This window comes from Manacus candei, unplaced genomic scaffold, assembly GCF_025592945.1.
Source record: "Manacus candei isolate 608988 ecotype Guabito, Panama unplaced genomic scaffold, ASM2559294v1 h1tg000013l, whole genome shotgun sequence".
NCBI lineage: Eukaryota > Metazoa > Chordata > Aves > Passeriformes > Pipridae > Manacus > Manacus candei.
Window position 1 is genome coordinate 3,637,145 of NW_026138061.1, and position 26,299 is coordinate 3,663,443.

At 41.0% G+C, this 26,299-nt stretch overlaps 1 protein-coding gene across 2 annotated transcripts; it reads right to left on the minus strand.

Moving 5' to 3' along the window:
• Positions 1-1,718: 1,718 nt before the first annotated feature.
• On the minus strand, positions 1,719-26,299 carry ANXA13 (annexin A13). Of its 2 annotated transcripts, XM_051778522.1 has the most exons (12): positions 26,197-26,292; positions 24,454-24,528; positions 12,662-12,740; positions 10,334-10,428; positions 8,567-8,737; positions 7,979-8,012; positions 7,815-7,894; positions 6,512-6,580; positions 6,193-6,294; positions 4,175-4,250; positions 3,215-3,327; positions 1,719-2,042 (listed from the first exon to the last, which is right to left on the minus strand). In XM_051778522.1, exons 1-12 carry the CDS (start codon positions 26,209-26,211, stop codon positions 1,923-1,925), a joined length of 1,029 nt encoding a protein of 342 aa, XP_051634482.1. In that variant the 5' UTR covers positions 26,212-26,292; the 3' UTR covers positions 1,719-1,922. The 2 variants fall into 2 exon arrangements, with proteins under 2 accessions (XP_051634482.1, XP_051634483.1); XM_051778523.1 differs by lacking the exon at positions 24,454-24,528 and having other exon boundaries at positions 26,197-26,299.

Below are 26,299 nucleotides of genomic sequence, written 5' to 3' on the forward strand. Positions count from 1 at the left end.
GACTTTGCCCAATATACGTGGGTGTGAAGATGTGTGGGCTCCTGGCTTGGTTTCAGGCCAATCTCTAATTAAGGAATAAAAGATTAGGATGAAAGCAATTGCAGTCTTCATTCTCTAGTCAGAATGACCTACTAGTGTTAATTAAAACAGTCTTCAGGCAAAAATATATTTGGCTGCCAAAGTTATGTGCTTCACATTAAATAAGGACATAGCTGGTTTAAAGAGTGCTGAGCTTCTAGAGGTTCCACAGAAACCACTCATATAGCTTGGGGCACTCTTGTTGGAATATTTAAAAACAAATCCTTTGCCCAAAACAGTTACTTCATGTGTGTTTCAGGCACCTGTTGACTTTTCCTTCAAACTACATCATTTGAGAACGGGTATCTGCCAGCTTATCTTGGACTGAACATACAATGTGACCTCTGGAGGATAAAATATCACTAGGAACACTGGACACCGAAGTAGATTATTCATCTATCCTTTCTGTAGTTTCTGGTTACAAGAGACCCATGGCAACAGCAACAAGCAGATATGCAGATCTTACATTGCTCTGTTCTTTCTGGGTCTGAACGTTAAAATGTCTCTGATTAAAGGCATTTAGGCATTCAGATTCAGGATTTCTCCCAGATATTTTTAGGTGGCTAGAAATGTTTGCAAAGGAGCACAGGACTTTAAAATGCCAGAACATCCTGTTACACCTGTGTGACACACCAATCGTTCTTCAAAGCCACCTGTCTTTCCCATCTCCCAGTTATATTGCCCCATCTTATAACTAGACAGCCATGTCCTGCTGCTGTGACATTGATCCAAGTGGGGAGAAACAGGTCCAGTGCTTCAAAAATACTGTTTTCCATGGGAATTTGATGCCATCAGACATCCTGTCTCTGAGGATCTAGGTGTGAAAGACCCTTCCCATTGCAGAGTGGTACACTCAAAAGGGGGAAAGGGCCAGATACACAAAAAAATTCACAAGCCCATCTCCTTGACCAAAACTCTCACTCTCCTCTTCTTATTTGTTAGGTCCTGTCGTATTATTTTTCAACCACATCTTCTCTTATATATGATTATAGGATTTTAGGGTAATTCAGGAGGAAAGGGACCTCCAGTGGTCTATAGTTCAAGCTCCTGCTCAAAAGAGGGTGAGTCATGAGATCAAACTAGGTTGCTAGGAGTTTTATCCAGTCAGATCTGGGAAATGTCCCAGGATGAAGACCATGCAGCTGTCCTATGGCCCATGTCTGCTGTTTTGGGAACAGTATTTCCCTGCCTGACAGATCTACCTCATGAAAGCCCTATCTGTTTCCCTGCTGTTCTCCTGCACCATATCCCAGGAGGTGGTGCTGATGGGGACTGCAAGTCCTTATCTCCTTCATGGAAAAACTTAGGAGGTGACTATGCTGAAAGGGCAACTCACAGCCAGGGAAATCACTCTGGCCTTCCCTGTTGACAGCAGGATTTTAATCAGGTCCTGACTTAAATCCTTAATTCACAGCCTTCAGGTTGTTTAAAGAGCTGTGATAATTAGCTGAGAAGAAATTACTATCCATTTTCTCTTGGCAGGACTGTAACAGCATGACATACCATCCATTGAATCGAGGAGAGAATAGGGATAATATTCAGAATGAGAGAAAGACAGAAAATCTACCCAGAAGAAACAATGACAGAAGATTCCTCCACATATGCAAACACAAAGAGGTCAATTTAGATCCATTTTTTTAAACATGGCTTTATTGCTTAAGGACATTTGGCAAGATAGCCATAACATAAACCTCACATCCAACATTACTTGGCAACACATTTCCCAGTTGGAAAGAAAATAAATTGGATTTTTTCTTTGTGCTAATGCCACATTTTTTGGATGCTATTTTGGAAACTAATCAAGAGGTGGCTGCTCAGCATGCCTCTTCGTTCTTGGTGGCTTTTTAGTGCAAAATTGCCAGGAGCAGCTTTCTGAAGTCCCCAGAGGTATCGGATCGGACAGCTTCAGCTAATGGCTTCTTGTACATTTGCTGGAACTTCTCCTTTATTGCTGGCAGGTCGCTCTGAGGAGACAAGAAGAGCTTCTTCAGAAGAGAAATGCATGCTTTGAGTAATATGCCCTGCTCCTACCAGGACCCCGGGGGTCTGATCCAAGGTTCACCACACCTGGTGGGAGGAGGACAGGAGAAAGCAGGAGGTCTAAAAATCTTGGAGGACTTTCAGCTTAACATTCAGATTTGAGGTAAGCTCGCATCCGATGGTGTGGTGAGGGGATGCTAACTGAGAAGAGGGCCTGTGTGGAAAGCCATGCCAGGTGACTGGGGAATCTCTGCCCAGAGGTGCTGGCACAGTGTTGGTACTGGGAAAACACACACAGGTTGCTGTGAACTCCTGAAGCCATTCCATGGCGGCAAGCAGGGAAAGAGGGACTTCCAGGAGTAAGGCTAAAAGAGGGTTTTAGTAATTTTCTAGTTACTACTGGGGGGGGGGAGAAGAAAACTCCTTGTCTTGAGATTTCCAGTGAAAAGGCACCTAGGGCACAGATCTGATCTCTGTCACTGCAGGTTTTAAATGTTATAATGATTGGACTGTGTCTTAACAGAGAGAGTACCCTGGAGCCTAATTTCTCACAGTGTGGATCATTGGGAAATATGCTCTCCCTGTCCCTTTGAAAGGCTCCTCCTCTGTGTCGACTGAAACAGACCTGAAGTTACAACCTACAGAGTTTACAAGGAAGACTTAAAGATTGTGCTTAAAATTTCAAATGTCTTGTGAAGTTTCGTGCTTTTCAGAATGACAGTTACCTCTTTTGGCTTTTTATTTTCCTTCCCTCCTCCCCATCTGTTTTTCCCAGCTGGAATCAGAGAAAATTGGCAGCATATGTTTATAAGCAATTCTCAGTTTGGGAACTGCTGCTTCATCATTACTTAACTAGGAATTTACTTTTATACATTCTGTTGGGGCCAGACCTCCCCATGGGTTAGTTTTAACCAGGTACAGTTGACTCCACTTGAAATTGCCTGCATGCTTCCTGGTTTAGTTCTTTTGAAAACAGAAATAGATTTAATATCAAAACTAGAGTCGCCTGGGTACAGAAGCAGAGTGTGACCACTGATGTCATTGGGCTGAAAAGGGTTTACTGAGCACATGATCTATCAGGACTCACTCCATACCCTCTACATTTGTATTTCTCCCAGAACTGATGTGAGGCACTACAGGATGCAGGATACCCTACCTCAGACCTAGTCACAAGGATGCGAATCAAGGTCTCTTCATCAGTCCCAGCTCCTTTCATCGACTTGTGCAGAAGTGTGGCAAAGTAACCTGGGCAGTCTTTGGCACAGCTGACTAGAGAAAACAGTAAGAGGCCTCATTATACTTGTATATTTATAGTTTGTGATACATCTTCAAGCAGCAGTAAATAAATAAGGAAGAAATAAAGGAAACTCTCTAGGGTTTATGCTCAGACATATGAGCTGGCAGGGCTTTAATTCTGAGACTGGTCTCTATCAGTATGCAAGGAGAAATCTTGGAGTCGGAATGGGGACACACAATTTTTCCACAGGGAAAATATGTTACACAGGGAGATCAGCACTGAGTACTCTGCCATTCCACAGTGAAAATGACATAAATGAGAATGAGCATTTTCCCCTCTGATGTTCCTCTTGCCCATCTATTCTTGGGGTAGCTGCTCACTCTGTAGATCACAGGGAGAAGATCCGGGAAATCCTAGATCCAGATGGATAACAGCAAAACCAGTAAGCCAACTAGAGACAGGGCACAGGCTTAAATATCAGTCACAGTCAACCCTAGTACTAAATTGCTGTTGAGGACCCTGTACATTTCTGTGGTTGGCCAGCACTCTTCTATGATACCCAGGAATCTGCTGGAAATTATCAGCAGCCCAGGTCTCAGGGGCAGCTTGGAGGTGGCTGTTCTCTGTTAGAGGGTAAATAATTTAGCTGTGGGGATAGAGAACCATCTGGTTGGTTATTTCTGAAACCAAGGAGTCCAAATCACTATTGAAAACTGCCTCTTTTTTTCCTGACAGATATATCAGCTCAGTTTAGGGCTATCTCAATGGCTGTTGCCAAGCTGTACTCAGATCCCCAACAAGCAATGTCAGGTCATTGCAAGAACTAGAAAAGAAAGGTCTTGAAACTGTTCGGTTTTGTTTGTTTTTTTTTTTTTTTACCAAGAGTCAGATAAGCCTTCTCCAAGTCTCCAGACGTTTCACTTTTAATGGATTCTTCTATGTCCTTCCCACACACCTACAAGGACAACAAAAAGGAGCCATAAGAGCTGCTGTCTGAACATGTCATCTCACTGCCATAAAACCAGCATCAGATTTGGGATCCAATGGAAAAAGGCCAATTCAGATCCTTTACAGTCTTTCCAGGGGAGTAATTCAAGGGCAAATGAAGTTCCTCTCTGGTGTAAGTGCTCACAGAGCCACTGGCACCAAGAGAGGGTCTATGCAGCCAGGCAAGGCACAGTGGTTAAGAGATGGATAACCTACATCAGTCACATGTGTCTGGCAGCTTCTAGGACAAAGAAACTGCAGCTTCTTCTTGAGTGACCCCCAGTCAGGAGAAACTGTTTGAGCTTTGTGTAGCCACTCTGTCAAAGGCTCTGGATGGCTCCCACACAAATAAGATAATTTTTGGAGCTTTACCAGCTCTATGAAGTTTTGTTACTTATTGTCTTTGGCTTCCCAGGGAAAGTTTACAAGCACTGCAGTTGTCCCCAGGTTTTTATATTATTCTTTAGGAAAGGGGGAAAGCAGACTACCACTTCAAAACAGAGTTTATCCTGACATTTATGAACTTCAGGAACCTCAAAGTCTTTTACTTTTCTCTGTTTTGCTTATCAGGATGGCCCTGCATGATTCAAGACTCCATTGAACTTTTAGGTCAGAGCTGGGACACCATGCACACAAGACAGTAAGGACACCTTCTGAGGATTTAGGTTAAAGTTTTGCAGGCAACCAACCTGGTTTAGATCTTGCCCTATTTATCTCTCCAACTGCAGAGGAGGACCGATTTTTGCATTACTCTAATCTTGCCCCACTTCTACTTCGAGTACAGCCAGGCAGGATGTGGTAAATTGGTTTGGGCAACCCAATCTCTTGGCTTTAGGAACCAAAAAGCCAAGGTAGCTTGGCTATTGGAGCATTTAAATGAATCCTCAGGGTTTGGGCCACTCTGAGGGAGAGAGTATTAGTTTGTGACTGGGTTTGTTCTCCTGCCAGCAACAAACCAAAACTTGGATTAAGCTGCAAACATTTTCCCAACTATCGGTTCCTTATTATGCTGACACTGAAATATGGCCTTGACTGGAGCTTTTTTCATCTTCAGTGCCCAGGGTTACAGTTTTCTGATGAACTCTGAGTCATCCCAGGGAAGTTCAGGACTGTGAGCCAGAGGCTGGAGGGGGACTCTTTCCTAAGAATAAACATCACTGCTGAGCTTCCATCTCGCTGCCAGGAGAAGGACCTTGGATCTCCCACGGCTTTTTCTTTCTGAGGTAATTTCCAGGCAAGATATCTCAGTGGAGGTCCAGGCCCAAGCATGTGTAAAATGCCTTGGTGGGTGACATCAGGAGAAGTACCAAACAGCCAGGATCCTGCTGCCTATTTTGCCTTATGTTCAGAGACAGAGGAAAGCACAGCAAAGCACCTGCACAAGCTGTCTGCCCAGCGTGGGCAGAGAGGAAGCTTCTGCTGTGCTTCTGCCCAACCAATATGAGGTGTGAAGTGTGGGGGTCAGGAGGAGAGACCTTGACAGGTTCTGCTTAGGAGGAGAGGAAAAGACCAGAAAAGCAAAACCTTGCTTCAGGGCAGCAGTTTGTGAACCTGTCCCTTTGCTGTAGGAATAGGGACACCCACTGCCGTGCAGCTGTGGGAAGGAAACAACATTGTGACATTTATTTGGCTGGATGTTGTGTAGATTATGAAGGGGAATAGGTTCTTCAGTGGCAAAAGATTCAGCTTTTATCCATTATTTCTGTAAACTCAGGATATAGTTGTATAAAAATGTTTTCCAAAATTCTTAAAGCATCCAAGAAGTTATAAAATGACAAAGAATGGATTGTCCACTCTACACAGAATTATTTAGGTTGAAAAAGTCCCTTCAGATCATTAAATGTCATTTTAGGGTCTGCACCTACATGTCAGGCCCTATGCAACCCACATTGCAGAAGATAATAACTCACCTTTTCATAGGCTTGAAAAGTAGCTCTCAGTTGACTATAGCTCCTCTTTGCTAGGACCACATTGAAAGCCAGCTCCTCTGTCCCCCAACGGCCTTCTCCTGCCTTCAAAATCACATGTTATTTTTTTGAAGCACTTGTTTATTCACAGTAGAGACAAGAAGTCAGCCAGAGCCCTTGATCCACCAAGCTCCAGCCTGAGCCCCCCTTTCTCATGTCCTTACACTGTCATTGCTCCCATGCTTGGTGTGTTTAGTCATCCTGAGGCAGCCCTTGCTGCACAGCATGGGGCAAATGGGGATTTTCCCCCAAGTGCACTTACTTTATACAGATCTGAGGCATCTTGCTCAGCGAGCTCTGCATTGACCTGTTCGCTCTCATCTCGGGTTGCCTAGAGAAAAAGAGATGACTACAGAAAAAACCCAAACAAGTGCTGGTTACATATCTTAGTGGAAGGGAAGAAGGTCGGCTTGTGGGCCTCACGAATACTTTGGTTATAGTTTTGCTGCCATCTGCTGACAAGTGCCTGGTGATGGGCACGGTGGGACTCGGTGCTGCTGCTTTGAACCATCCGTTCGTGTTCACCACAGCCCCCGGTTTTGCTGACTTTTTGTTGCCTGTGTGATAGGGTTTATCTCCTAGTTTTATTTGCTGTGTGCTTGGGCCCTAATGAGATTGCAAACGCTGATGTTTCTGGAGCAGGAAGGTTCCCAGCACTTGCAGTGAAGTGCAGATGGTTTTCACAGTGCTGGATATGCCCTAATAACTGCAAAATGTTTTCCTGACTAACCTATATACCCTAAGTGTTCACCCGCCTGGGAGAAAATATGAAGGACTGATCTATGAAAAAGAATATATGAATAATATGTATTTGCCACTCCTGAAAATATACTCTAGGAGATTGAAAAGAGTTGTATCAATACTTTCCGAATGAGAATCTTAACTGTCATGTATTTAGTGATGTGACTGTTACATCTTTAAAGCTTCTTATATTTATCCAGTCTTTTCATTTCCCAGGGCTGTCAGATCTGTCTGGCTACCACATTGCCTTTCTAGGTGTGATCCTATTTTTCTTAGTCATAGTGTGTCTTTATGAAGATACTGGGTTTTTGCTTTGTTTCATGAAACGGCTTTAAAATAAAGTGTGTTCTAATGGAAAATATGCTTTTTTGGTGAATGGAAAACTAACGTAACAGCAATCTCTATCTTACTTGTTCTATATCTATCTGAATTCTAAAATACTTATCTGAGATGGAAATAAGATTTTGCTGGTTTGGGGAAAAAATCAGCATAATGGGGCCATGACCTCAAATGAGTATTCTAGCCATTACTCTGCTATAAATAATAATAAAACAATACTGTTATTTTCAAAGTATCAAAATTTATAAAATTCCTTCTGGCTTTATAACTTCTGGCTATATATTAAAAAGCTCTAGATATAAAAGGCTCTTATACTGAAGAATGCCTTCTGTTTATTGTAATAACCTCATTATTATACTATGCATCATAACTACACTATTATAAATACCAGCTAATACTTATTATGATTACTTAGGGAAGACAGGATCAAAAAAAGGAAATATCTCTGTCAGGTAGCCACATAAAAGGAAAGCCCCCAGCCTTACCTCCAGCACCATGACTAATATCTTCCGTAGGGAGCCACTTGTGTCACTTTTAACGTCAGACTCTAGATCCCTATCAAACACTGGGAAGAAAAAAAAAAATCTATGAGGGCTCACCCAACGATAAAAACTTTAAATGAAGATATTTGAAAGATAAAACTACTTACGCCGTTTGTAGGCCTCTTTTATGTTTACAATTTCCTGGACAAATTAAAAAAAAAAATATAAAAAAATTTTATTAATTAATAAATAAGCAAACAAAACACCAGCAAATCAGTACCATGCCCATATTGTGTGAGGTGTAGCAACCATGGGGATGGGAGAAGCCATAGGTTCCCTGGTTCAGGACAGCACTTTGAGGGATATCTGACTCATGCAGGTGTTCCTCTCCTTTCCCCTGCATCTAGGTGAGAGCTAAAGGGCTTTTTCAGTAGGATTTCATTCCTATACCTCTGAACCACTAGAGCAGTGCCAAAGCTGCCTTTAACACATATCCAGGGATTTTTCTCTCATCAGTGTTGCCTCCGTGCCAGCCACAGGAGATAGGAGTAGGACCAAGGAAGAAATTTAAATTATATTGCTCTTAACTCCTGCAGGAATTTTGGCTCTAGTGTGGCAATCTTATTACTGCAGCCATTGACAAGAGGCACTTCATCCGTGGAAGTTGGGCTGATCCCTCCTTCTCCTCCCAGGTGGATGCTCTCGGCGAGCTCTTTGCCCTGCTACCTAAGGAAGGTGACACACGGTGTCCCAACCTTGTTGTTTCGTGTGCAGAGAATCTCAATCAGCAGCGACTCATCCGTCCCAGCGCCCTTCATCGCCTTCCGGAGCTCTCGGGCCTCGTACTCGCAGGGCAGGTCCAGCAAAGCCAGCACAGCCTTTTCAAAATTCCCACTCAGGTCTCCCTTCAGGTCCTCTTCCATCTCCTGCAGGGACAGTCAGGAGGGTTAGCACAAAAGCTGAGGTGGGATTAGAGGGTTTCTTTATTTGTTTGGGGGAATTTAATGATTCAAAAGCTTCTTCTGTACCGCAAAGGGACAAAAATATTAAAACAAGGCCTTAAAATACGCACTTTTTTTTTTTTGCAAAATAAGTTCCCTGAAAGTTTTGGTTTCAGATTGAATGAAATGATTGTCCCATCTTCAAATACCAGTCAATATCAGTCTAGTTTTTACTCTTATTTGTTTAAACAAATGCAAACTAGTGTTCTTAAAAGCTTAGCAGAAGTTTACACTGAAGCAAAACACAGAAGCTTCCTGCTTGGAAAGAGCTGCCACAGAAGGGATCAAACTTAGGAACCTTTTGGTTAAAACTAACTTATTGGAAAAAACAACAAATTTTTGCAAAGTGCTTTGGTGCCAAGCAATCAGCATTTTTTCCCATCCAAAAAAAAAAAAATCAACCTTCTTGGATGTGATCTACTTAATTCAAAATTTAGAGACCTCGGAAAAGAACTAGCCAGTGTGTAAGCTGAGGATGCCTGCTGACAATGTATCTGCAGTTAACATTTCCTGTAGTATGGGAAGCACTTGACAAGTTCAGAAAAATGAACGAGAAGTTATTAAATTCCCTCTTACACAACCCCAAGTGAACACGTGTTCAAGTCAGAGGCTGCCATCAATGCAGGCACCATGAACCCTACAAGTTCCTGGAGAATCAGGAGGGTGAAATGGTACAACTTGTGTCTCCTTCCTGAGAGATTCACGATGCCCAGGCAAGGGAGAAAGGTTGATACGTGTTGATGTAACTGGGAAGTCTCAAGACATTTGCTCATTTCTGATGCTTACTTTTATTAATCCTCATTATAGAACTAAATCCATAGTAGTTATGGAATGAAAATCTATATCATGCTTGCTGTAAATTTTACATATAGAAGGCTTTCAGATTCAGTGCTGACTGTCTTATTGACACCGATTAATGACTAATGAGCAAGCAGACCTTAGGAAAATACCAATTTAATAATGAGCTCTGCAGGATTCAGCTGTTTCCTGAAATAATATTATGGAAGGTTTTATTTTCTTGCACACAAAATCATTAAGGCAGTCTATACTTCCTCCTGCAGAATTCAAGTGCCTAATGAGACTTCTTAGTTTTGCAACATGTTTTACTTCAAGACTGGAATAAAAGGTAATTGTACAAGATCAAATAGTTTCTTTGAATTTGCATCTGGTCTCAGTGGGACTCTGACTTAAAATTTCCCTTTTACATTAACTTTTTTTCTGAATGTGCTGAAGATGAGCACAAGCTGAAATATTTTGTATTTCAGCTATGAATTATTTTATAGCTCTCCCAACTTTGATTAAAATGCTCTAATCTGGTTAAGGCTGATTTCAAGAAGACTGAGGCATAAAATTAGAAATATAATCAGTATTTTAGGAGATAAAATAAATTGCTGAATCAGAAACTAACTGGTGTCCTCCTTAAATCTGCTGTGCCCTTGGTATTTTCAAAAGCAGAGGCCTATACCATGTATTTCTAGAGGCATGAGGTTTGAAGCAGAGAGGCCATTTATTTCAAAATACCTTGCTATACAGAGCCTTGTACTTCTGTTTTATTTGTTGTCTCTGCTCCGATGTTCGACTTGACAAGACTTCAATAATTTTCTTTTCATCAGTTCCTGAAAAAGAAGTTGTGCATAGGAATTATTCTATCAGGAATCTAATGCAGAAGAAAGAAAATATGATCTCTAAAGAGAAAAGAAATTGCTGTACATATATCCCCACTGGCTCCACCCTTAGGATTTGTAACATCTAACATTCTTTTGAGGATAAATTTAACTTAGTCAGATACAATGTTCAGACCATAAAATAAAAATTCACCATCTCATGCTGTTCATATTTTATCAGGGAAATTGAGTCTTCAGTTTAAGAAGGTCAGACACTGCTCCTAAAATCAGGGTTATGCCAGTGCCCATAGGCATACATATTTTTGGTGACAATACTTGTTTGAGTAGTCCCAAGGAATCAGTCATCAGATCCAGTTTAAGTGTGTGAACTGTTATGCTGGCACAACAGAAGGAGGGGTGTGGGGTGAGAGGCTGGGGTAGATGAGGATGTCTTTGAATCAGCTTCATTAACCCACAGCCTGGATGTACAGCCTGTACAAAATCAGTTTTTGTTAAATGGAGTCAGGAAGAGGAGCCAGAACCAGCCTTGATGGTCTGAATCTGCTGAAGCTGCTTTGCTTGGCAAAAAGAGTGCAACGCATGGGATGCCCAGAGAGATGCAGCTGATGTGGTGCCCATCACACAGGGGAACTGAACATGCAGCACCCCTCCAGGAGAAAAGCCCTCAGTCAGCTTTGAGCTGTAACTTATGCAGTTGGTGGAAGAAGCTTACTAAAGGCAATGACCTTGTTCTTGTACTTTCCTTGCCCTCAGCCATATAAACAGATGTTTGAACTGAACAGAGCTTCTGGAAGGCATTCTGTGGCTAAAGAGACGGTCATGTTACCTGGATGTCCAAAAGACACAATAGAGCAGCTATTGCATTAACACAGGTGTCCTAGTGCACTTCCATTTAAGGGCCAGCAGCTTGACTCAGGCATTATTTCTTCAAGACAAGTATTGAAATGGAGAATTTGAATCAGGAGAGGCATATGACCCAGCACTGCCAAAATGCCTATAGCATGCAAAGAGTTTAGACAGCAGATCAAAGGCGTCAAGCCATGTGCCAGGTCTGCTGATGCACATCCTGCTGGTGGACACTGCCCCATGCTCTCCTTGTGCTTTTCCATCTGTTGCACCCACCTACTGCACTTTGTACTGTGCCTCAGTGTTTTGGGAGCAGGGACCAACAAGGGTGCCTGAGTAGCAACCAGTACAAAGGATAAAATTACAAATTATTCTGGCATTCAGCAACAGCTGATGCATTTTCATGCCTCATATCACCACCAGGTACATGCAGGACAGCTTTTGACAGTTGGACATATTGCCCAGTTCTTCCTGCTTAGAACTGAGGCAGAAGATATGGTCCAACTTTAGAAGGAAGTATACTCCTCTCTGACAATGTGGGGTTAAGCTCTCAGTTGGAGGAGAGTCCTCTGGGAACTGTCTTGAAGGGGCTCAATTGATAAGACAGGAAAAGTTCCTGAAATTTAGCACTTAACTAGCTGATTCTTAATCTCAGTGCTATACCAGGAAGAATTGCTTAAATACATGTTTACTCTGCAAAGACCTGGAATGAATTAATAACTTATTGATCTCACGTGCTGCCTGGCTGTTTATCCTCTACTGGACATTGTCACCTCTGTGGACCTGAGGATGCCATGAAACGCTGTGCATTCCTCACTCACATTAGTGCACAGTCAGGCAGCTTACTTCAAACTACCTCAGAAGATGGTGGGAGCCAATATTTTTTGTTAAAAATCAGTGGTGTAGGTTGAAAGAACTGTATATTCCTTTCAGTTGATAGAGTTGTAGTGGGCTCTGATGAACACACTAACGGTGGTGAAGATAGAGGTGGTGATGTTTTTTACTGGTTCCTTGAAACCCTGGGAAAGGACATATAACCATGACCTAAATCTGCCCTGACTAGCAGGACCTCACAACTGTGATATCAATCTTGGCATCTTCATGTTCCTAGCACAGGGATATATATATACAAATAGTATGTTTACCCCAATTCTCTAGAGCCAAGTAATTAACAAACTAGACCTTACCAGTCTTTGAGAAACAAGCTGGCTTCCCTTCCCTTTTATCTTCATGGGTGTGAATGTTCTTTGAGTCAGTAAGTGACAGAAAGCATAAAGATTGCCTTAAACTCATTGGAACAGTTGTTTTGCCTTAAGTTAATGTACATGCTCTTTATAATATTAACTGCCTTTTGTACAAAACCCAAGAACTTTCTTACCTGCTCCTTTGCAGGCACTGTGTATTTTCTTGGCATCTCGCTCTGCATCAAAACCATGATGATGGTGTTTATGGCTTGACTAGAAAGACAGAGGCACAACAGACACATGGAAAACAATTTTGCATTAGAATGACAGCAGTTTGGGCCTGGTTTTTGCTTGATCTTTGTTCACACCATCTAAACCTTGAAGTTCACACTGGGCTTTGACGAAATACTATACTTGTCACTAGGGCTCCTTGAATGGATCCACAAATAGCTGTCACCTTGTGACACACAGTGCTGAACTTACATAACTTTGTTCTGCCAGTTCTGGCTAATTCAAATAATTAAGGGTAATAACTTCATATTAGGCATCTTCATGCCAGATCAAATATTATTTGCTTGTACCACTTTAACAACAGGCAAATACAAAAGTCTTGGCAGGTGCGTACAGAACCAGGCTCTGAACAAAAAGTGGTCCTGAAAACCTTTCTTTTGTTGATGCATTGATGCAAACAAGATAATTGGAGATATATGACATGCTAAAGCTGTTTTTTTGTTGGGGGTTTTGTTTATTTGGGTTTTTTTTTATTTTTATTTATTTGTATTTTTATTATTTTGGAAAATTAGGATGTGGCTACCTTCAGCTAAACCTGTTTGGGAAAATAACTCAAAGTCCACAGCCATAGCTGCAGTTTATAGCTTGACATATCAGTGTAAACAAAAAACTCTGTGTGCTTCTAATCTGACAAGCTGTAAATCACAAAGGTTGAAATGCTCCTATATCCTCTATTCTGCTGTTTCTCAGACAAAGGTAGAATTCTCTGAGACCACGAGGTCAGCAACAATTTCAACCACTGTAATATTATTAATCAGATCTCTTAAATGCCTAAACTCTAAAATAGTACTAAAACATAGGTCTTAGGCTTGGAAATCAAGGGAAACTATATATAGACCATGGACTCCAGGGGGTCTAAATGGGAACTGCAAGTGCTTTGGCATTACTATTCAAATGGCAACATGAGGATCAGGCTACTTGCTTGGCAGGGCTGCCACGCACTGGCAACACCACAGTTGATTAAGGGTTATGATACCCCAGGGCATGGCAGTCTGCTTTTAAGCCTTCCTGAAAATGTCACAGGCCTATTGAGGAGCAGAAGAGGTTAAATGGCTGATTAACCTCCTTGTCTTTGGAGATAGCACAGGGTAGAGACAATTTCTGAAAGACATTAGGCACAACATTATTCAGCTTGTGGGATAAAGAGAATTTAGCCATGTGGCTGTGGGCCATGGTCTGCCATGTGCCCATCTGGCCAGAAAACGTGTTTTATTTGCAAGTATAGATACAGCCTGAAAGTCTGTTTATTGGCATTCTGAAAAAGTTTCATGCTGTCATCTTCTAGCTCTGGTGAAAGAGCTACAACTCTGGCTAAAGGGGTCCTCCCTCAGGGTCAGTTCTCAAGGAGAAAACCCAAATCCAGTCCCTACACTGCTTTACCAATCTACCTTTGTGATAGACTAAAGGCCATTTGGGTACCTGGCTTTTCCAATGCAGTGAGTAGCTGGGATACAACTTACTGCTGTAGTGCAGCCATCTCACTGAAACTGAAAGTTATTTTTACAACTATAACAATTAGTAAGGTACAACAACAATAAAATAATTTCTCTTCATCTCTACAGCACAAGCTAACACTAATTCCCACATCATTGTGACAAATGTTGTTTTTAAAGATGTATCCTACTGTATGCTCATACGCAAGGTTCTTTAAACCTTTCAAACAACATGGAAATAAAATGCTTATAAGTAATCAATATTTTCTAATGGGAGATTTTATTTAACAGTCTTCAAATTTCCCAGGAAACTGGTCAAAATGGAAAGGGAAAAACACAAAGTTAGAAAAGAGATACACCGATTAGTATCCAAAATTAATTGCATTCACTCTTTTCTGTGATGTTAGGGTGTAGGTGCTTCTCCTTTGGTGGCATCATGTACAAAATATATGTACTAGCAGGCTGAGAGAGATGGGGTTGTTCAGCCTGGAGCAGATAAGGCTCCAGAGAGATATCATTATTTTGGCTCTGTAGTGTCAATATGCTTATGGTTGATCTTGCTGTCTGTGTTAGGCAGCCACTTCTGAAGTTATTCTAGAGTTGTTTGCAAAGAGTTTCTTTGTAAGCGTAAGGACCAAGGGAGCAGCTGAAAAATCAGAAAAAAAAGGAAAGTTCTGTGGCACAAAAGTGCTAACATATCAAATGTAGACATTTGACTACTTTGCGATTATCCAAGTGCTATTCTAATTTATATACTCTCAGATTCACTCCATCAGTATGAGGGGAGAACTGTTGCTTCACATTCACTGCCTCCTGACCCGGGGCAGGAGATGCACTGGTGAGAAGAAAGAGACTTCATCTGGCATTCACTCCCACTTTTCAGTCATTCAACCTGGACAGAAACACCTACACAAACACTGAAAGGCAAGAGCTGGTTTGTACTGCCTTGCCTTGCCCCTCAGCAAGTGCTGGGCTGTGGGAATTGCCCTTATCATGCCAGTGCTGTTGCCGCTGCAGCTCCCACTGCTCAAACCCTCCACAGATGCACCTGGTCCTGGTAATGTCATGGCAGGACACTGAGAGAGTGGTTTGCTCTCCTATGTCTTGATGGCTGGTCAGTTATCCTCAGGTTGATGAGTCCCTAACTCCTGGGTACAACCTGTCATTGCAGGCGTTGTGTTTGTGTGTAGCACAGGTGAAGCAGGCAGGAAAATGGTAACACCAGAGACTGAAATAATATTGTAGGTTTATGAGGATTCATAAAGATATATATACAGAAACATTTCAAGGGAAAAATCATGTGGAAGGGAAGGAAGGCCTGTTTCTTAACGATGTTCAGGACATGTTTGTTTTAAAGCACCAGACGAATTTACTGAGTAAGCTCTGCTAAAGCCTCTGTCTTCAAATAAATCACTGAAGGACATTAAGTGGTGTGCCTGAGGGTTACCATTCTTATAGTACTGTGTGTAATACTAGCATCAGCTGTATAGACAGGAAACCTGATACTCTGGGTAAGTGACTGTCAGGGCCAATGCCTGGGTCACTGAAAAGCCCTGGCTAATATCCACTACTTGCTGAGTCCCGGCCTTGACCTTGCCCACTGAAGTGACCTTGCCACTTGTTCCCAAGCAGGAAAGGGGGAGCTGTTTCAAAACTGTACTACTTCTTACCCTGTGGATTTTGACAGGTGGATTTTCCTGTAAGGGATACATGGGAAAATAAATCAATGTTTAATACCATTTGTAACTTGTAGGCATTTTTCTTTTAAAAACATGGGCAGAATCACTTTAATATAGTTCTTGTTTTAGAGTTAGGATCTTAGATTAGATTTGAGTGTTTACTGACTTAAAATTGTTCTAGCAATTTTGGTGATAGCATGACATGGAGTCTGAAATATCAGGTGGACAGTCTGAACACAGACTTTGCAGCTGGACACAGGATGTAAGAGAACCTGCTTTCAAAAATCAGTCGGGCTCCATCTACTGATTTAATTTTCTTCTCATTTCTCTCCAATAGTTCTATATTAATTAGTGCAACCAGAGTTCTGTTGGTAAGAAATCTTTTCACTTCCAGCATAGCTGTATTTATGGCCTGCGTCAAGGCTTGTTTTAACTTAACCTGAATAGTTTTTGCCTCACTCAAGCTTGTTTTAGACAATAATCCTTTTCCCTTGAAACTTTGGCTAGAATTGCCATAGATTTATTTCTATTAAACTGGACAGATTATAGCTGACCTAAAACTAACACTTCTAACTTGTAAAGCACATCAAGTAGTTTTTCTACATTTCACTTTAAGGATCTGTAAGATGAGTTTATAGTTGAAGATGGTCTAAAATGCTTAGAGAAGCACAAAGAAACTGTTTAACAAAAAGATCAGCAAAAGGAGTGGAGGGCAGGACTGAACTCTGATGGATTCAAGGCATCAGTATTTCAAATTGGTGGGATACTGCAATACATTGCAGACATTTCTGAAAACAAAATCTAATATCTTCCTCGAGCAAAAGACAACAAACCGTGCAGTAGATGCTCATCTGTCAGTAGAAAAGAACAGAAGAAATGCTATCATGAACATGCCAGGTAACTTCCCATACTGCAAAAGAGAGACAATGTGCCCTCTCTGAAAACAGCTGATAATGCAGCTTGAAAAATCAAAGCTATTTTTCCAGTTCCATCATCTCATGCAGGTGCCAAAAGCACACTCAGGAACAGAGATTTATGGAGGAGTACTCTCAGAACAATGGAAAGAGCAGCTGCTCGGGATGCTGGTCACCTGCTGCAGCTCTAACACAGATCAGAACTGATAATGTACATGGATATATGCAGATGCAGACCCTTACAAGAAAATCACTAGCAAGAGCCAGCAGGAATGTGACTGCTGACCAGAACAGTCAAGATGCAGCTTAAGTAGCTTTGGGCAAAGCTCTAAAAAGGGCTAGATTTATCCAGGTATGTTGAGTGCCTACCCCTGCTCTTTATTTTTGCCAGGTCCATTTTATGTGCTTTATTTAGTGGATGTCTAACTTCAAGCTTCTCTTTTGCTGCTGTTTTCTTTCTTTTTTTTTTTTAACAGAAATAAAAATTAAATTTCACAGAAAGGGCAGACTGACCCAGCCATGCTCTTTACAGCATTAACTCATGCACTTGAGTGGGGTCTGGAATAAAATTCTGGGCAGTATTCAGTTGTCTAAACATAGGTCTCTGGTGCTGTTAGAGATGCCCCAGGGTAAGCTGCCTGCTGCCCATCAGACATGAGTGGTCTCCTGTGGGCCTGCACCCATGAATGTGGTGTGGATGTTTCACATACCTGAGAGCATCTCCAGTGAATACTGGAGGTGGGCTACACAATCACACCAGAGTTTTTCCAGACATTTTCTTATGCTTCACATATATTTAATTATGTTCACAAAAATGCACTGGAGAAAAATGAGGTTTTAAAAAGAATGACATAAACTAGTTCCATGTGCAACAATCTGAGCTTTCCTCTCTACCAAGCAGGCGAGCACCAGCAGACCCTCTGCCTGGTTTCCTACAGATTTACATCTCCTGACTGGCTCATTTTGGTGCCTTTACCACCTACTGCAGCTGAACCAATTCCTGTGATGGACATAGGCATAATGACCTATCACTGTGTGGATTCTTTGGTGTCTTATAAGGGTTGAGCTCATGCCTCGGTCTTTTGTTCAGGGGATTTCTAATATAGTCTCTCTCTTAAGATTTTCAAGAAACATAACAGGCACTATTAGTTTTGAGATTAACAACCTGCTGGTAAATTAATCTAAAATTATCCAGTGGATTCAAGTGTTTTTAGCTAGGGTGACAGATACATACATACTGCATTCCTCTACATCCTCTTGCATTCTTTTTCTTCAGGAAGCCAACCCCCAAACAATCCATAATGTCCCAAAGGTAAGGACAGGAACACCAGAAAACCAAATAGACAAGTCAGAACAATTGAAAACCCATCACAGATAGGAAGCTATGGAACCTGTTGAGATTTCTCGGTTCTCACTATGCACAGTTATTGAGTCACCAGTTCAAAGACCTTCAAGGAGTCCAGTCTCACGCTAATGAACCAGTTCTCTCCCAGCTTAGCACAGCTAGAGCTGTCAGGATTGGTTTAGGCAGAGCTGATCTTGCTGTAGGCAATGGATAAGTGAGCTGACACCTCAAGGCGTTTTCCAGTTCTATGATTTTCTGTCTTTCTCTTTTGTGTGGAGAGGAAAAATTTGTTTTCTCTGTCTACCAGGAAATATCCCAAACCATGTAGTCGCCTTGGTAGCATAAGAAACAACAATACAAGGGTGTGCACCTCGTTAGTTAAACTGTACCTAATACACTAGGATCACAGAAGACAGCTTCTGGCAAATCAACACCTACATGATTAATTTTTTATCAACACACACATATCCAAGATTAATTATTTATCCTGGCAGAAGTCTTTAATGAGCTATAATGCAACTGGAATCCAAGATTAACTAGACTAATAGTAATGGATAGAGGAAAAAAGGACATGTTGTCTTAGATCTTATGATTAAAACCTTCTAGTACATCACACATTGTCAGGATAACATCCTGTTAATCAGAACAAACTCTGAACTCCCACCAAAAGCTATACTCTTAATGACAGCCCAAACCTCATCATTCATTTCAAGCATTTCTGTCTGTTAAGAATAAAACACAAGAACAAACATGGGAGTAGGCTGCTGTATTTTAATTCTGATCTACTGCTATAGATGGACTGAAAACCTAATGCTTTGTACTTCATCAATAGTCTGAGTTACTAAGACAGATGTTGCCAGTTGTAAAGATTTTTTTCACTCTATCACAGTGGTACCTTGGGCCCCTTTGACCTGGGTCAATTTTTCTGGATCACAGCAGAAGGTATGAGCACAACCAACTCAAACTATTCTATGATTCTATAATAGTCACAGCCTTCTACCACTAGATAAGGTGTATTATTCTTAAATAAAAATAATAATGTCACTTTATTTAAACCTTTGCATTCCAATAGAAAGTATATCTTCCCCTTGTGTCAGCTAACAATGCAGTCGAGACTGGAATCAACACCAAGAGAGAGGAGGACAAGCCAGTTCAGTGGTAGCATCCAGCCTGCCTGACAAGCAACATCTGCCTCACCCATGGCAAAGAGCCTGGAGAAACATATCACACATCTCAGAGCTGTGGATGAGAGAGCTCTCTGAGTCAGCAGGCAGAAGATCGCTCCTCTGCCAGGAGCCTCCAGCTCTGCCATGGGATGGATGAGGGCCTTGGTGCCTCGTGATCCTGTGGTGCCTCGTGATCATGTTAGCCAGCTTGGTGTGGGGCTGCAAACTTTGCTGGGGGATAAAAGGTTGGCCTGCTCAGAAAGCTCCAGACCACCAACCAGAAAGGGCAGGAAAGCAGATAAAACTCATTTCATTTCAGTGTGAGGGTGCTCCCATAAGAAAAACTTTCAAATATTAGAGCTCTTTAATATAGCGGAGAAGTAAAAAAAACAAAGTTAATTGCTGGTAGGCAGGGTCAGGTCTCATCTAACTGGGAAAGGCCATTCAGAGTGAGGATATCTCATCATTAGTGGATGGTGTGCTCACCATCTCCTATCATCCTTGCATCAGAGTAAGAGGTTCTTCTGTAAGCTCTCCAGTAAAATTCAAATAATTGGGCTCAATTATTCAGGTAGGAATTTATGTGAAATGTGAAAGCTTTAGTACACAGGTGAGAGCGTACATATTGAGTCTGGAAAACCCATCTCGCACTGGGGTGAGTTGTGGGAGGGGGGCTTAAAATTGGAAATTGGATTTTAAGAGTCTCAAACCATGACAATGGGCACTAACATTTAAAACCAAACAGAAGCAAACAGCTGCAGCATGTTGCAGCAGGGCAATATCAGAAAGCACCAGGGTTTGTGCTGTGGTAATAAAGAGGTGGGGTTGACAAACATCTTTTTGACGTATCAGTTAGCAAGTGCTACCTTGAGACAGCATGTGTCCTTTTGACCACAAGGTTCCTTCTTCTCCTAGTTTGTAAAACATACCTGTCATTTTTGTCCTGTCATTTTTTTTTGTTCGAGCATTTTTCTCAACCACGTTTTTGTCAACCACAATATGCAACTGGAAAATTGCCATCTGCCTCCTTGCCTGCTCAGAGAATGGTATCAGTCTCTCCGAATGCTATCCACCATCTGCTGGCCAGGCTGTCACTCTCCCAAATCCTTGCAGCTGTTTTATGTCTAACAGCTGTATGACAGCAACATCCTGGCTTGTTCCTGACAGTCTATTTGCTATAAAGATCAAAACAATTTCTATATGAATCTATACTGGATGATACAATATATGTAAGTCTTATGGATTAAACTTCATTACTCAACAGCCTTTGCAATGACTCTGTGACTCTTTCTAAACCGAGAGGTGCAAACCCTGTTTTCTATATCTGAGACTAAACTTACAGTGACAATGAGATCCTAATAGAATTAATCACATTTACTATTTCCTATTACAAACAAATGGCAACAGTGAAGGTAATGCTCTGACAGTTAAACTGCAAAATTAAAACCATCTTTCTCCTACAATGTCCCTCCTGTTTCTAGTAGTTGTTAATATATCATATTACATCTCATAATACTTGATGACTAATTTTTTATCCAATTTATTCATGCTCATCACCATGACAGAGAAGTCCACAATTAAGAGAAAAAAATAAGTTTGGCGTGGTTCTCTCATGGCTGAATTTTATACTGTCCAGTTTTAAATGCTTCCAAACATTTCTGTAGCTGGTAGAACACCTTAATACGGAGTACTTTTAAAATCAGAGTTAGCTACCAGGGCACCATGCAGTGGGAATGCCAGTGTTTCAAAACTGCAGCTTTTATTTCTAGAGGGTTCAAGCCAGATACTTAAATACAGATACCTTTGAGACGTGTGAGCACACCCAGCACCTGCATGGGGCTGGCAGAGGGGACATGGGGTTGACAAGGACCTGACTCACCTGGTGGAGCAGCTGAAGCCAAGGCAGGAAAGGATGCTAGAAATCTTCAAAGACACCATGCCTATGGATAGTCATGATTAATGCCTCACTTCACTTCCTTTTAATACTTACCTTGCAAATGGAAGCCATAAAAAAAGCAAACAAATGGCTTTATTCACCTTGGACAAATCTAGTATTTCAAGTCTCTGTTATGCTGGGGCAGACTTGTCTACTATTATTTTATTGACCATAATACCTGGTTGGGAAACACTTGGAAACTGGCATATTTTGGCTCTTTTTCAGCTGAGATACCAAATCCCTGGCTCAAGTGTTCTTATGTCTTACTAAAAATTTTACACTTATTACTTTAACTAAGACTTGTGATGAGTTCTGGTAGGTTAACCTTGATGAAACTGAAGTAAATTCTTGTGTATGCCAGTGTGAAAGCTAACATGACTTAAGTATACCTAGAGAGGGCTGAAATACTTGGGCACAATCTTTGGGAACATCATGCTGACTCTTTCATGTATTTTAAAGCTCAATTATTTACAAGGAGAATAACTTGAAGGATGTTGCACCCCATCAGGGAAGCCCCAAGATGACATGCTTCTCCCCTTGGCCCTTTTATTGTTTCTAAAATATTCCTCTGCAATATGCATTACCTAAACACCATCTATATATTCATAGACACATGAAGGGCTGTTACTATGCAGATATGTATGCTTAGTGTCCAAAAAAGCAACTGTGCTCATGAAACTTGGAGATTTCTGTGTCTAACAACTTTCTACATCACAGGAAGGAGGTGGAGGAAGTTTCAAGATACATTTAGGTCAGCTGAGTCACCTAAAGCAGCAGTAATCGATCCATTGCTTCAGCCAGTAGTCATAGTTAACATAAAGGCAGAGTAATTTTTCTGGATAGCAACTGTTGAAAATTTTATATTATTTTGAAAATGGCTGAGTTCTTGTTTGACATAAGTAGCTAGAACTGTTGGGCTGCAAGTTGAACCTTATCTAAACCGTATGGCTGTGTTGTTTAAGTCAAAGATGGATTATAGTGGAACCTGGAGGTGATAATCTGATCATTCATAATAGTAAAGACGGATTGTAGTGAAACTTGAACAACCTGGACATTAATAATAGTTAGAATAGACAAACCTAGCAGCTTAAATATTACTGAAAAATTAATAGCTGGAGTGGATAGCCACAGATTGTGGTATATGAGCTGTACCAACCATATTACAGCATGGATTACAGAACTGACCAAAACCAATATGAAGATGACCATGTGGCAACCACCTGGTAATGAAACAGCAAACCAATAAAGAGGGACAAGACCCCAGACCATAATATTACCACTGGTCTGGACTATTGCATGAGGAATGGGGAGTTTAGATTGTGAGGGTTTAATTGCCCAATGGGTTTCTTTGTTCAGGGTCCCTCTTTTGAGGCATCTAAGCTTGAGCTACCAGATATCATAACTGATTTGTGCCAATAAACCTATCCAGTGGAGATGAGAGTCTAGTGACAAAAATTTCCTAAACAGTAACAACAGAACTTAGTAGAGTATACTAAAACTGTTGTATACAGAGAAGAGCATTAGAGTCCAGATACTTCGGAATTTTTTATATTTTTGTAAAATATAATTCCTTGACCTATTTACATCATGTAAAACACAAATGTAATGACTGATATTTCAGATGGGTTCTTTTTTTTTTTTTTTGCCACAAATGCATCATAATTTTTTCATGTATAGATGCCTGTTAACACCTACTACAGCAGCATTCACAGGACAGCCTCAGACCTAAAAGGAGCAGCAAATATCCTGGGTAAAAAGGGACCATGGGAATGAAAAGAATCTGCTACAGCTCTTCCCCAGTGCTGAGTGGCTGAACAAGAAGTTATTTCTGTCTTCTGCTGACTGTGGGCTTATGGCCAGGGACCAAACAAGAATCGACTGTCACTGAACACTGGTCTGCCAGGGGAAGCAACAAAGAGCAATTGTTGAGCTTCGTGATGAGATAATAAAATCACGCTGTGGTAATACTTGTACTAAGGAAACATTTCTACAAGGGCAGTTATGTCCATAGGCAACAGAGAAGTCCCTGTGATGTTTGTGACCTAATGCCCAAGAGGACTCCTCAGGCGAATATGTTCTCCATGTTATACTTACGTTTTTACCTTAAAGTTCTCAAACCACAACAACCTGCCATCCCCTTCATATATTACAGAGCCCTCCCTGGCAGAAGGTTTAGGTTGCTTTAGTGAGAAGATGAAACTCAAGGGTATGCCAGAGAATCTCTAAAAATGGCTAAACTAAAACCAAAGAACTCACCATCCCCAGACTAACTAAAATCACAGAATAATGCATAAAGAGTCTTCATGTATTTTTGAGAGACAGAAGGTTAAAAAAAATTGCACCATTTCACATAAGTAAAAATCCACCAAACTTTCCAAATCATATAACAAAAACCATTGCTGCTATTCCCAAAATGTCCCCAAAGCATCCTCCTTATAGCAGAGCAGCAACCCAGATTTTCAGGTGGATTGACTTTTAATATTAAGGACAGCAGAAGCATAGATAAGCTTAATGCAAGACTGAAAATAAATAAAATAATTAGAGAACTTAAATCTCTAGGGATGTGCCATCAAAAACACTGCTTGATTGTAGAAAAAAGAACCAGACTGAGTTCAGAGATCAAAAAGGATTTGGAACTGTGCAGATTTCGAGCTATAATGTTGCATTAGGTGCAGTTGGGAACTCAGTTTCTAACAGTTGGTGTTGGCTGGAAAATTTTTACTGAAAGCATTTTTTTCAGTCAAATTTGATTTTTTGTTCAAATTAACATGTTCAGAAAGATGCTAATTGTGATGAAAGCTCCATTTTAAAATGACATAGCTGAAAAGTTCCATTTTAACATCCACATAGTGGAACGTTTCACTGAAGAATGCTTAGCTTTCAATGAAAACTTCATTTAATAATGACATTACAAAAAAAAGAAGTTTTAAAACCTAAATCCATTTAAGCAAGTAAAATATCTCATTTGATATAGATGATCAATTTTATATTTCTTGCAGCAGAAGCTATTGATAAGAATTTCACTTCTGAAATTTCAAAGCAGATGAAATTTTGGAGAGATGTGTTATTCAACAGAATGAAACAACCCATTTTTACCCAGCCAGTAGTGCCAGTATTGACCACAAAAGAGGAGCTGCCCCTGTGCATTGCAGTGCCTCCCAAAGCCACCATAATCCAACAGCAACAGGTGCCCCTTTCATCCTTCATAAAAAAAGTGCTTACTGGCTCATCTGCTGACAAACTGGTGGTCCCTATGGCTGGTTTTCGTATATCCTCTGTGAGTTTGTAAGACTTGCTCTGGAGGTTTAGAAAACACAATGCATAAGACACTCATGAGCCTACGGTTGCAAAATATGAGATTAGGAGAAAGAACAAACTGCAGCTGAAAACTCTTTTATTTTATTTTCAGGCTGTTCCAGAAGTGGTTCTCTGACACGGGTGCAGGTAGTTCTCCAAGATTACCTGTAACATCCCAGTAACAACTGAATGGTGCAATTCCCAGATGAGTCATGGGATTCTCTTTCAACGTGGGCTCACACATCTTCCCAACGTAGCCTACAGCACAACTCTGTTGTACTGCACCTACATCCAAGGCTACCTAGTCCAGCATGGAGCTCGTGCACCTGCTGAACCTGCCTGAGATGCAGTGCTGTGATCACTCCTACCACAGATAGACTCTGGCTGGCTAGTTTAAACCTGAATTGAGTACACTTGCTCTACACTGCATTCAGTGGACGTTCAGTCCATTGAAAGGCTCTCCAGGGCCAGGACCCTCAGGAGACACCTGCCAACAACCCTGTGAAGTGTGATTACGTGGGCACCTGGGGCTTCGCCTTGTTTCCTATGCACTGGTAGGTTGCTAAACTGCTCCCTTCTCTCCCCTTATCCAAACAGCCAGTCAGCAAAAAGATGGTGTCAAGATGGGACCATCCACCCATTCACAGGGAGACAAAAAGCTCCTTGGATTAGTAACTGGAGCTTTGTGCAAATGGTATGTACGGGTTCTCTTGCTCAGTCAGCCAAAGAAAATGTCCTGCAGAACTGGTCCACAAGCACCAGATCCTTGGTATCTTTCAAGGCCTTGCTGACTTTGAATTAAAAAATAGTCACATGACAAAGTATTATAAATCTTAGAGAAACTAATGTCACATTAGCCTGTATCAGCAATTAGGCTGTCTTCTATTGATATAAACTGCAAAATTACAGGTTTTCAGCATTCAAGGAGAAAATGCATTGCTGACTAAATATTGCTTTTATCCATTGGTTTTAAAATTGGAGCTAAAACCCCTCAGCTTATTCAGCACAAGCTACTTAACTTTCAGAGGGACCAATCATTCACTGCTATCACACACAAGCTTTTGACAATCATGTTTTTTTGAGGTTGTCATTATTCAGACACACAAATGTTAGCCAATATTGTCTCAGTCAAAATTCATATAGTAATTTAATGTAGTAAATCCTGACACCTGGATTTTAATCAGGCCCTTCTGCAAGCACCACACTTTGAGATTACTCCTGTCCCTACTGTTCTGTGATAAACAGCCAGATTTTCAAAGTATTGGCCTTTGGGACAGGAATGTTTTCATATTTATTTAAGGAATTATTTTAGCATTCAAAATGTTCCAATACAAATTTTCTAAATTAACTAAAATTTGCTTTCCCATGACATCCAACACATCACTTCTTTTTATCAAAATGAGTGTGCTGCCCTGTTTAACTAAGCCACAAGGAACATTAAAACACTTAGGACCTGTGTATTATAATAATTTCATTATTCATGTACTGCAATGAAGCAAAGTTACCAGCTACACACAAGTTTACCACACAAACTTAAAGCTGAGGTTTTAACTTTTGAGGTTAAATCTTCACTTGCAGCTGTATTAATGCCATTTAAAGTGAAAATTGACAAAAATAAACTCAGGAAATTGTTGCATTCTTGACAATCCAAATTAAATAACTACTTACATGTGAACTGCCCATTTTTGCTTAGCCTGAATATGGAAGACACAACTCTTCTGCTCTTCAGTAAAACAAGCATGCAGATGGAATAGTCAACTTTTACTACAGC